The sequence below is a fragment of the Cervus canadensis genome, chromosome 13, assembly GCF_019320065.1.
Source record: "Cervus canadensis isolate Bull #8, Minnesota chromosome 13, ASM1932006v1, whole genome shotgun sequence".
Lineage (NCBI taxonomy): Eukaryota > Metazoa > Chordata > Mammalia > Artiodactyla > Cervidae > Cervus > Cervus canadensis.
Genome location: NC_057398.1, coordinates 55286282 through 55299243, shown reverse-complemented (window position 1 = coordinate 55299243; position 12962 = coordinate 55286282). Strand labels below are relative to the sequence as shown.

General features: G+C 40.5%; 1 protein-coding gene and 1 long non-coding RNA gene across 2 annotated transcripts in view; one reads left to right on the top strand and one right to left on the bottom strand.

Annotated features, from left to right (window-relative positions):
* The window catches only part of EPRS1 (glutamyl-prolyl-tRNA synthetase 1), a 60995-nt gene extending 49781 nt beyond the window's left edge, over positions 1–11214 (bottom strand). The window contains exons 1-5 of the mRNA XM_043484881.1: positions 11028–11214; positions 6961–7045; positions 3661–3760; positions 2662–2818; positions 1215–1354 (exon numbers count right to left, since the gene is read on the bottom strand). Coding sequence (XP_043340816.1) covers positions 1215–1354; positions 2662–2818; positions 3661–3760; positions 6961–7045; positions 11028–11073 — 528 coding nt within the window. The 5' untranslated portion in view covers positions 11074–11214. The remainder of the gene's footprint in view (positions 1–1214; positions 1355–2661; positions 2819–3660; positions 3761–6960; positions 7046–11027) is intronic.
* Positions 11215–11543: 329 nt separating this feature from the next.
* Positions 11544–12118, top strand: LOC122451857. The gene is made up of 2 exons (XR_006272520.1): positions 11544–11602; positions 11881–12118. It is a non-coding gene; the product is annotated as an uncharacterized LOC122451857 (long non-coding RNA).
* Positions 12119–12962: the final 844 nt, after the last annotated feature.

The following is a 12962-nucleotide window of genomic DNA, read 5'->3' as shown; positions in this document are numbered from 1 at the left end:
AATCAATTCACTGAATAAATACTCAGTACCCACTATGCACCAAGCACAGTTATGAGGAAAAACTGACTAGATTATTGTCCCTGCACTTGGAGACTCAAAATCAGTTGAAGTCAACCAACAGCATTTAAAGTCATCAGGAAAATGCTTAAAAAGAGGCATGAACCAAGCTGGACCGCAAAAAAACAAGTGGAAGTGTATCCGATGGAGAGTGTACAAGGGAAGTTATTCTAAGGGAAGGAGTAACAGCGCAGCTAAGACTCGAAGGCGGGAGAGCTGTGCCCTGTTAGAACGCATGTTGGGTGGGCAGGCGAGACCCTAGAGAGGTGACTAAGTCCAAACACGAAGGTCCTTCTAATGCTGGCTTTTATGTTTTAGGCAGGGGAATCCTCAGGACTATGGAGCTACTTCTCTCTATTTTCTAAAACGGTCCCTGGGACACTGCAAAGGCTCAGCTAGAAAAGAGACCAAAGAAGAAGTTCAGTGATGAGCCTATGGTCTTAAAACAAGCAGGGGGCAATGAGGTGTCAATAAAAACAACAGCAGTGGAGACAGAAAATCAATCTCTAGATACGAGAAGTAATAACAGAACCTGCTGACTAATTAGAGGTGGACAGTGGTGAAAGCAGAGTGAGGATTTTTAGCAGAAAAACTGACATGACTCTAGTGTTTTTATACAAGCAGACAGTAGTTTTCAAATTTTATAGCATCAGAAAACCTTGAAAAATTAACTTGACCACACATGCGTAGTATGTAAAACATATCAAACCAGAGCAACTCTAGCTGGAGAAGAAGACCTTTTTCTACTGTTCTCTATGTTACATTTTCCTACAGAATCAACAAAAAGGCTCTACAGAAGCCCAGGACTCAATGGTCACAATGGTTCAAAAACCAGAGAACAGAAGACCTGCGAGGAAGAAAAGATGGTATAGCTATAAAATAGTGAGATTTTAGTAACATGGACTTTGGATTTCCTAAGGGATTTCCTAGGGGACACACACTGGATGATCACAATCTTGTAGAAATATAATTATGAAGATTAAGGCTTAATATAGTCAAGCAGGTGAAGACAAGGCAAGATTCAACAACAGCAGATTCTTCCAAGAAGATCCTTTTTAACTGATGGGGGGAAAAAACTATGAACATAATTTTCTTCTCAGATTTAGGATCTCAGGCAGACAAGATGTCAGCATTTAAAAAAAAATTTAAAGGCTTACCACTTTAGCTTTGGTCGCTGAAACATTCCACTTGGTACCTACTGACTGGAAGGCCTGCTGGGCTTCAAGAAAGCCAAACCAGCGTTTTACATGAACTGGAGCTTTGTTCTGTCCCATCTGTTCCCGCCACACAGCATTTCCTATTAGCAAACATAATTTTAAAAGCACTCAATATATCAGAAAAATCAAAAGCAAAGTTCTAGTCATGGTTAACTTTAGTAAATGAGATGGCTTAAAGCTGTGCTTCTATAATGAAATTTTAAAAATCCGGGTCTATATGGCAATGATTTCTAACACTTGACATATTTTAAGAATTCACAAATATTAATTTAAAATATTTTTTCATTTTAATTCCCTAGGATGAATCCTAAATCTTGCCTTCACCACCGCCACACACACTAGGCCACATTACATTCCATAATTAAGAAAAGCTTGAAGTGTATCACCTACAGAAAAAAAATAAAAATCAAGATCAAGAAGTAGCTCTTTTCTTCAGATGTAATATCAAAAATGGTACTGAAGGAGTTTATGCAACTCTTTAGCATCACAAAGCTACCTCTATAAGATGCTACCTTCCTTTTATGAGTATTAATTCAAAAAGCAAAGTAGATAAAAATGTCATAAACCTACAGATGAAAAGTTGTAACTAAAAAAGTCCTTCATTTTAAGTTGGTTGTTATTATAACAGTTTAATTTAGAGAAAAGTTTAAGCCACCAAAAAGGTACAGAGAGGCAGTTACCTGGCAGTCTGCACATTTACTGCCAAGGGCACAGGTTCAGTATCCCTGGTCGGGGAACTGAGATCCCACAAGTAACATGGCACAGTCAATAAAACTTAGGGAATATTAACAAAAAAAAATCCTCATATAACCCAAATTTGAAAAGTGAAAATGAAAGTGAAGTCGCTCAGTCACGTCCGACTCGTTAAAGAGAAACATTCTAGCATATTTGTTGCAGGGTTTTTTTTTTCTTTTAAATAAACTAACAAAATTCAAGCCCTCTTTCTATCTCTCAATCAACCCCACATTCTGATCTGTTGCAAACCACTCATAGAGGATGGAAAAAGTGACCTCTCAGAGAGACAACTCCAGCTCACCCTCCTCACCCACATACTGAGCAACCAGAGACAAAGTAATTGGAGTCAAGCAATAGCTGAGGCAGGAGGGATGCTGACATAAACGATGAGGAGCAAGGACAGTTCCACAGGCAAGAGAGGAGCTGCGGGCAGCTAGACAGGGTCAGCCTCCACGGAGAGCAGAGGATGGGGAATTCTTGTGACTGGCTAGGAAGAAAGTAGCCAGGGAGGTCACTCCTCCATCAGAAAATCCTAAGTGACGGCCACCAGGTAGACAGACAGATGTTCATATACACAAAAATATGTGTACTCCTGACCCAGAAAAATATTAAATAATTAAAATAGAAATTCTTCAAGAAGAATTACTGATACCTTTTAGGGTGGCCCAGACACATAAATCTGCTAAGCTCAAGGAGTTTCCAACTAAGTATGTTCTCAGAGACAGACAATGATTGAGTTCATTGACTGCAGAAGTAAACAAATCACATGAAGACAATTTTGTGGCACTGAACTCCAACCAGTGATCAATCTGTGAAAAGAAATGCATCCCAGGGTTTAGACTTAAACAAACAAGCAAACAAACGACTTCAGTGAGAACCGTGCCTATCTTATCTCAATCAAAGAATTTACCATTACGTGGATTTGATTGTGATTGTCTGGAGGCATCTAAATTGGCACTTAAATACATATTGTGCTATTTTTCTATATTTTCTCTTTTTTCCCCCAGGAATGTGAAGAGGCACTTCAGGGAAGAAAAAGGAAAATATGAGAACTGGAAGCAGCAAGGAAGGACAAGCCTGACTGAACCCAACAAATGGTACCCAGCCAAACATATTTATCCACTTGCAGAATTTAAAAGTAAATACTAGGAAACTATTCTTTGTATTTTGAATTTTATAAGATTCAGGAAAGTTAGAGCTGAATGCAAACAGGGAAAAAAAAGGCATCTCAAGTGCCATATTGAAAGATAATCTACTATTGCTATAGCTAATTAAATAAGGCATATACTTAAAAAGAAAAATGTGTATGACCCTGGGCCCATGTAACTTTTCAAAGCCTGCTGCCCCATTTGTAAAGTAAGAAAGCTGCATAAGATAACCTATGCAGTCACATCCAGCTATGAAATTCTAGGACTCCAGGAAGAGGAAGAGAGAACTAAATGACCCAAAAGGACAGTTGGTATGGGGGTGAAGGTAGAAACTTAGGAGCAAAGACTTTCTTTCTGAAAATAAAGTCAGATGAGAATGCCTAACGAGGTCTATGATTAATACTGTTACTATCCTATACCCTTAAATAGAGTAACAGTCCAAAAGAGCGAAAGCCTAAACCAAACCAAACCAAAACACACCCAAGAAAATGTTCCTTCCTTACCTCAGTATGTTCCAACAAGTTAGAGCCATAGAGCCCTGCTGTAGTTGCAATTCTAGCCAAGTAGCGAAGTATGGAGTTTGTGTCTGTGAACACCACATTTCTGGAATATAAGCATGAGACAAAGTATCACCGTGGCTCTAGCAAACCAGTAAGTCATGAGACATGTGAAAAGTGTAAAAATAGAAATCTTATATATAGCAAGTATTTTCTACTATAGTGAAAAAAAATAGATTTAGTTGGTTCTAAATTCTATCAAACACTAATTTGTTTTGAGATGTTCAGCTAAATCCAATAATTCACTTCAGTGAATTCACTCTCTATATGGTGTTTTGTTGGGCTTTTTTAATTAATCATTTATTCTATTTTTGGTTACACTGGGTCTTCGTTGGTGTGAGCGGACTTTCTCTAGCTGCTGTGAGCAGGGACTGCTCTTCGTTGTGGTGTGGTCTTCCCAACGTGGCGGCCTCTCTTGCAGAGCACATACTTGTCACATTCAGACTCAGCAGTTGTGGAGCATGGGCTTAGCTGCTCCTCAGCATGTGGAATCTTCCCAGACCAGAGACTGAACCCGAGTCTCCTGCACTGGCAGGCAGATTCTTGTCCATTGTACCCAGGGAAGTCCTCTATAGGATGTTTGATCCTTCTCACTATTAGTTTCTACATGTCTATTCAGTGGTGAAAATACAAAAACATAATTGGGCTATCAAGAATAAAGTGATTTAAAATAAATAAAGGCAATAAAGCCAAGGATATGCTGTTATAAGGAAGCTAGTTTTATCAAATTCCAGGTAAACACAGCAGATCAAACCTCACCAAAACTGTTGTGTAAAATGTTTAAAAAGACACAAACCCAAAAAAAAAAAAGGGAGAGAGAGACTAGGGAGAAGAGACAACAGCAATAAAATTTCAGAAGCTAGAAAGCAGATGGAGTTAACAGGCCTGAAAAAACTGAATCTTAACTGGACAATGGACAAAGCTGAAAACCAATCCAATTTAAATTTCAGGATCTTCAAAAGACTTACAAATCAATAAAACCAGGGACTAAAATGAGGAGGCTTGGTTAAAAGTCTATTTAAAAATTAGCCAGAAACACAGATAGCTCCAACCCCTATTCTCTACAGCTGGGCTACCCTTCTTGCCCAGTCCTGGCAAAAACTGGAGCTTTATTCTCTAAAGATGAAAACAGAGGGTCTCTCGACTTGGGGGCAATGTGGCACAGTGGCAAGCTGGGCAACAGAGGTGACAAGAGAATAAACGTACACTGGATGCTGAGATTCTCAGCCTTCGTGCCACCCTCAGCTTCCAAAATATGCTGGTCCCAGCCCATCCTCACCTTCCAAACAGGACACTGGAAGTCTTCTCTGGACAATCTGATCTACCCAGGAGGAAAAGAACCAAGGATACTAACACCAGAAGCTCCTTCAAACGAACAGTTGTTCAGTCAGATTACCCAGAGTGAAGCTCACAAATGACCAGCCCACCTTGGAGTTCAGAACTTAGAGTCTGAAACTCCCAGTCAAAATCTTGGAAAACCATCAAGAGTTACCAAATATTTAAAGAAAGCCTGTAACTCAAAAGATAGAGACCAAAATAAACAGATGTAAAGTGAACAAATCAAGGAAAAGTTTAAAAGTGGAATACATAAATTTCCTCTGAGCAGTGAAAAAAACATATGATTATGTTTGTAATCATAAAATAAGAACAGGATACTTTACCTAGATAGTAAGTAACAGTACTCTCAGATATGAAAAATGCAACAGCAAAAAGGAAAACTCAATAGAAAAATGGGATAATAAGGTTGAAGACCTCTCTAGAAAGTGAAGGAAAATGGGGGAAAAAAATGGAAAATGAAGGTGATCCTTAAAGAAAATAAGAATACTAATCCCAACATACACATAAAGAAGAGAAAATAGAAAGTTATCAAAGAAAAAATTTTCTAATCCCCAAAAGAGGATTTCTAAGTTTCCATATGAGAGGGAGTAGCCAAGCACCCAGTAGAACAGATGAAAAATGGACTCAGACTAAAGCATATTATCGTGAAATTTCTGAATACTGGATCCTAAAGGAAGATGCCCACAAGCTTCCTGAGGTCCCACAGAAAACACAGGGATCAGAAAGATTTCAGAAGAAAGCAAAGCAAGTAACTATTCCATGGAAAAGTAAAAATTGTACATGAAAAGCAATCGTGATATGTAGCTCAGCAGTGACTCCAACTTACAGGATCCTCATGGTGTAAACACTACAGAGTGATCTAATCAAGATTCTGATGCAACCACAATGGGAGGAAGGAAGACAGGGGGAGGAGGAGGGTGTGTGAGTGAGTGTTTTCTGCATGCTGCCTCTTCTCCAATACAAGTCTTTCTGTCAGTTTATTACAGACCATTTAAACCATTTCCATATCTGCACCCTGCTTGAGGATACCCTTGAAGCCTGCTTACAACCTGGTTCAAGTCCCACGATCTGGCAAAGATTCCTTAAAAGAATCAAACCTGGTTGTGTCTAGGCCTCAGTTTTGCTAAACAAAAGAATTTTTTCCCTTCCTTTTCTTTTTAATTTTTTTCAGTGAGTTCCAAAAGAAAGAGGTAAATCCAAGGGCATGCCATCTTCCATATACCTGAGATGCAAATAATCCATCTTAATCAAGAATATACAATATTTAAAAAAAAAAAACAGAATATACAGTATACCTTCATTATAGAAAATTTTGAAAACACAGAGAAGTAAAAAGGAAAAAACACACCACAACTCCAAAACTCAGAAACACTCTTAAAGGTGTTGTATCCTTTTCAGTTTTTTTTCTTTGGAGATATGCACTTTCACATTTATTTCTTGCTTTTTTATTAACGTTAGATTATGAACATATCCACATTAGAAATTCTTCATAATCTTTTTTCACAGATGTCTAATACTCTATGCTGTGGACTTACCAAATTTATTTCCTCTTATTATTAACTTCATTAAACTTCCAATTTTCCACCAGAATTACAAAAGAATTAAAACACATGTACATAAATCTTTCTGTACATTTCCAGTTTCTTTCTGACAGATTATACATGTGATTAGATACTCTGCTGACAAATATAAGTCTCTGGATATTAATTTTTTTTTGAAATTTATTTCATTGGAGGATAATTGCTTTACAATGCTGTGCTGGTTGGATATAATTCTTTTAGAATAAGAAAGAAAAGTTTATTTCTTTTTCGGGATATTCTACCCATTACCAAGTAAAACAAGCATACAACATTTAACTCTAAATATTTAAAAAATGCTGCTGAGTACCGAAAGCAAAGATACACTTACTCAGATACATGAAGAATATTCTCTTTCCCTTCTTCAACAGAAATGCTGACGTTGTCTTTCACATGTTCCACTGCCAACAAAGCTCCTAAAAATAATGAGATGAAAAGACTTCTCTCTTTATAAACAATGCAGTATTTAAAACCTGAATCATAAAGCAATAAGGATGAGTCAACAAAACAATGTTAAGTACTGTGAAGAGTAAATTTTTTCCCCGATAGTCTGCAGATGCAAACTGCATTCTGGTCTTAGAGAAGTAACAAACCAGAAACCATTCCCTGGCATAATCCAACTGCTTTTGAAAATGCTCAGTGTCCAGCTGGGGACATGGAAATGAACCTTTCCCTCCCTCAGAAGAAAAGAAAAAATTAGAATAGTACCTTGTATAAAAGCTATTGACAGCATTAGAGGTTACTATGTGGCAAGGACTGTACTACATGCCTTACCTTCATTAACATTTTTAATCTTTGGAGTAACCTTAAGAGGTAGGCACCTTTATCTCTGTTTTATAGACAAGGAAACTGAGGTGCGGAGGGGTTAAATAACTAGCTCAAAGCCCTTGAGTAAATGTGTAGCTGTCAAGCTTTACATGCAGGTCTAATGCAGGCCAGAACTCAAATTTAAGAACGGTGTCATCTGTCTCTCAACATTATCATAAAGTTTACTAAATATGCATTAATCCTTTGTCCTTAATTTATCGAAGACAGACAACTAGCACCCAGATACTGGTTTCTAAATACCATGGTCCACCGGGAACAGGGCTGTGCTAGAGAAGGTATAAAACAAACCTGGAAAATTTCACTGTGCTGGAAACCAAGAGGTACCCAAAGAATGGTAAGAGATATGCCGAAAGGACCCCCTGGCCAGCTCGGAGGGGCTCCCACTGGCAAACAGGGCCAATTTAACCACTAAAGTAAGTAATCTAAGTTTTAAGAGTATCCATAGCAAAGAACCCTACACAGCAGATTTTTTAAATTAACTCCTATTACAAGCAACAAGATAGATGAATCTCAAAAAATTATCCTATGCACAAAATAATTTGACATGACCCAATGTATATGAACTCTGGAGAAGGGAATGACACCCACTCCAGTATTCTTGCCTGGAGAACCCCGTGGACAGAGGAGCCCGGCGGGCTACAGTCCATGGGGTCGCAAAGAGTCGGAGACAACCGAGTGACTAACACACACACAATGTATATGAAGTTCTATGAGGAAATTTTCTGAAGTGAGGGAAATATTTTACTTCATAACTGTGGTGGTTATACATTATACATATCTGTCAATCAATTTATAACTTAAAACTGGTGAACTTCAGGCATGTTCACCCAAAAATAAAAAAGAACTCAATAAAACTAATTTTGAAAATATGCTTAATTTTAAGAACAGAAAATGATGCAAAGCCAGCCAATTGTATAAAGATAATTTTGAGGCAGCCAGGGGAAACTGAAAAAGAACTGAATGTTACATAATAAAAAGAAATTATTATTTAAAAAAAAGAAATTGCTAATGTGAAAAAAACTGAAAATGAAAAATAATACAGAGTATAATCTATTGAGTATATTTTCCTATAAATTTTTTTAAATGAAAAAAAAAACTCACCAAAAAAAAAAAAATTCCAAGTAATACGTGAAGGAGTGGCAGATTGGATGGTCACCATCCGGCATCATCTTACTAATAATCAAGTTGGGCAGGAAGCACCAGTGGATGCTGAAACCAGTGGGTGAAGGTTTGATGCGGAGTGGAATGCTTACATGGTCCCAGAGCATCTCCCCACAAAAAGCTTGTTAAATGCACAAGGGATAACTCTATAGTGAGGAAAGCAGTCAGAAACCACCTTAAGTACTCAAGATTAGATCACCAGTAATGGGGAAAAAACTCAGGCACCAATCAATGGGCTGCAGTGAAGAACAACAAATCATTTCTGTGCTACTTCTGCCAAAGACATGGAGCCTGAATCTGGTCATGAGGTACCACGAGAAACAACCTTGACATTCTTCAAGTAAGTAATCTCCACGGAGGTCAAACCTATGAAAGCAAGACTAGAAAACCATTCCACATTGAAAGAAACTGGGCAGACGTGACAAGTAGGCATGAAGCATGACCCTAGATTTTGATCCTTGAGCTACAGAGGTAACGTAGGAACAATCAGTGTAGGATTCTGAACAGGATCTGGGCATTAGATGGGAGAATTGTATCGATGAGTATTTCCTGATTTGTATGCTCTTGTGAGGTCATATAGAGTTTTCTTACTTGAGAGAGATGTACATTGGTGTATTCTGGGGTGTTGAAGCATTATTATCTGCAGTATGTTCTTCAAAGGCATTGGAGGAAAAAAAGGTTCCTTGTTCTATTCTTGTACTTTTTTAAGTCTAAAATTATATTAACATTTAAAAAAATGGTAAATGCATATAAAATAGGGAAATTCTCACAATGCAATGTTTTTCTAAATGTTTCATCTAATGTTATTGACTGAAGACAGAATGTATTTGAATTAAATTACTAGGAACAATAAAATCAAAAACAAAAAAAGAGGAAGGAAAGCAAATAGAACTATATATCCTATAATTGGTTTATAATTCATAAGGACAACAAAATTTTTTAAGACCCTCCTTTCAGAATACTGAAGATATGGTTCTCAATTTCATAATTTACTAAGGAAACAGATCTATCATCTTCACACTGCTTTTCTAAGTAACATTAGTAAAAACTAGCTAATTCTTGAAAATCTACAGTGGGTCAGGAACTTGACCTACAGTTATCATTGATTCTGGCCATCAAAGGTATGTAGAAGATATTATTCCTTGTTTCTTAAACAAGGAAGCTGTGAAGATGCCAAACAAGGAACTTGCCAAGGTTCCACAACTAGTAAATGGCAGGCAGGATGGACCCAGATCTCCAGGAACCAAATGTCTTTGCTGTTAACCATGAGGTCACATTGTCTAGCACTTTCCAACTGCAGAATCAAACCCATTTCTTTTATTAGAGTTTATTGATTTTTGTGTAAGGCTAGCCCATAACTATTGGATGGGCTAACAATATGGCAAAACATCATCATTTTTAAAATATTTTAAACAGCATTCAATTGTGCTTTTTGTTCCAAAAGGCTCAAAACACCCTGTAATGAGAATGTACTGAGAAATTTCTTCAGCACGATGTGGCCAACTATATCTGGGCCTTTCAAATATTAGAAAAGTACTTGCGTGTCTATATTAAGAAATGCATTAACAATAAGAGCTCAATAAACTGATCAAATTATTTTGCGTAATTTCTCAAAGCAATAAAAAAGAAGAAATAGCTGAATGTCTAAGCTATCTATCCACAGTAACCTTGGCCACGTTGAATAAGCAATTCCAAATCCAATTTAAGATGTGTCAGGAAGATGACAAGTCCCACCTTTACTCTGACATTTACTACATCCATCGGATGTGTATAAAGAACCCCATCAGTCCGCAGTGTACTTGGGTGTTCCAGCAATTACCCTGCCACCTTTAATTAACATAAGTGCAACCTCGGTTAAAATTTTAAATGCTTCTATGATCATCCTCCTCGTTTCCTTTGAACCCAATGAAACGTGAAGAAAACTTGAGTCAAGGGAACTGACAAGCTTTTCTGAGCACGAAGGAAGGGAGATAAATAAAGATAAGCAGAGTTGGAGGAAAGCGCTAAACGAGGGGGAACGAAGTACTGGGATTTTAAGTTTTAAAAATGTTATTTCTACGTCCAGCTCTTGGTCTCCAGGGGACATCATTGCTTAAAGGGAGAGAAGAGTAAGCTAGGAGTCATCTTTCTGGGGGAGAAAGTCCAAAGCTGAGCCTCATGCCGCTCTGCCCGAGCTCACACCGCGCCCACCTCCACGCCCAGAAGCGTCTTCAGGAGCAAATCCACCTGCCAGGGACCGAGAGCGAGGGGCACGGAGCCCACCGCGTGTACATTTCCGGGGAGAGAAGCAGGCCTAACCTCCCAGACCAGGACCGCCACTGCGCCAAGCCCGGGTGCGGCGACCTTCCCCGCCCCGCTTCCTCCCTCGGCTGATGCAACCCACACAGGTCTGCGGCCGCGGCCCCTTACCCAGCGGAGGGTCTCCCGAATTCACAGTCAGACAGAGTGTCGCCATCTGCACCGGTCCGCCGGTCTACCTGTCTGCGCGCCTGCCGGGCCGCCTGAAACACAACCGACTGGCCCAAAGCGAGAAGCTGCAACGTGGTACGCGCCAGCTTGACGCTGCCGCAACCCTCACCCCTCCCCCGCGCCGCGGCCGGCGTCTTGCCGCACAGCGCAGTGCGTCATCACCGCGCGCCCCTCCCTCCGGCAGAGGGAGCTGGGGGCCTTCTAGGGTCAGGAGGGCCAACGTGGCCAACGTGCTCCAAGCCGGTGACCGAGGAGAGACACTGAAGCGGACGATGTTTTACGACACCTCGTAAAGTGAGGAAGTGAAGTCGCTCTGTCGTGACTGACTCGTTGCTACCCTGTGGACTGTAGCCCGCCAGGCTCCTCCTGTCCATGGGATTTTCCAGGCAAGAATACTAGAGCGGATTGCCATTTTCTTCTCCAGGGGATCTTCCTGACCTAGGGATCGAACTCAGGTCTCCCGCATTGCGGGCAGACTACCGTCTGAGTCACCAGGAAATCCCAAAGTGAGAAAAGTAAGTGGTGAGATGGTTTCTGCAGTGTGATGGGTGGTCACCAGAAGCCAGAATTGAAATAAACGGGCTCGTATAGTTGAGGCAGGAGGTAGCTGCGGCCCCCCCCCCCCCGCCCCCAGACACTCCAAGATGTCAATAGCAGGATGATTGAGAGAGGAGGCTGGGCCCTGATCAGGTAAAAGCCTAGAGACCACGTATTTATCATGCTCAAAATCGGGGAGACCTTCCCCTATAGCTCCTTGGAGGTTAGAAGGAGAGTGATGTCAAGCTACCCATAGGCCTCTTGACTGGAATCCATCTTTGCTGAGAGATGCACTTGCACTCGTGGGAAGATCCTGAGTTAAACCGAACACAGGCTCAGGACCAGACGAATGGAATGATTAGCCAAAGGAAACTTGGAAGAAATGCCCCACATGAATGATTCAAACTACCAAGCGGGTGCAACTCTCTTGAGTCCACCCGTGTATCCACTCATACTGTATGCTTTTCCTGCTAATAAACGTGTTCTTTGTTTCATTACTTTCTGTCTTCATGGGAATTCATTTCTGCAGAGCTGAAGGGCCAGGGCCTTGTCACTGACCATTGGTCTAGTGGCTAGGATTCAGTATTTACTGCGGAGACCCGACCTCAATCTCAGGTGGGGAAAGGAAGCCCCACTTCAAGCTGCTGCAGTTCAAAGCCACCCAAGATCATATTTGGTGCTAAAACCCAGGAATTCAAGGTAAACCTTGGGCTTCAGTCAGCTGCGACTTGAGGCCACTGACTTTCACTCCTGCTTTCTTTTTCTCACTCTCCGTTTCACTTTCTTTTCAAGACCCACAGGGCATAATTTCTGCCTGTTCAACATTGAGGATGGCAGAGGAGTCCCCCAGGCCGTGCAGATTCAAATAACACTTGTGTGACAGTTGACTCTGTCCTTTGAGACATGGTGGAAACATGATTTCCAAACGTGCAGGAGCTCAAGGGGTCTCTCTCACCCACTCTCCCTCTGTCGTTGTCCAGTATGGAAACTTCCACTACGCTTTTCCTTCCCACCTTACTTGCACAGCAGGGTCTCTTTCTCACTTCGTATCTCCACAACCTTTTAGGGAACGATTTCCTGGATATTATTCCTAAACTGTGTCCCCACCACTGCCAGACCCAGTGCTGCCTATGTGAGACAAAGTCATCAGCCGAAGCCCAGTTCTTTTACACTTCTCAGGATGAAAGGGCAAAGGATTTTGGGTTTTTCTGCTGTCTAGTGTCTCACCTCACTCAATGCCCAGAAATTTACTGTGAGAATTTCTCTGCCTCCCAGCCCTTGAGCCTTCAACCCCGTGCCATCTTCCATAGTGCCCAACTCCATTTCCTTCAAGGGTTC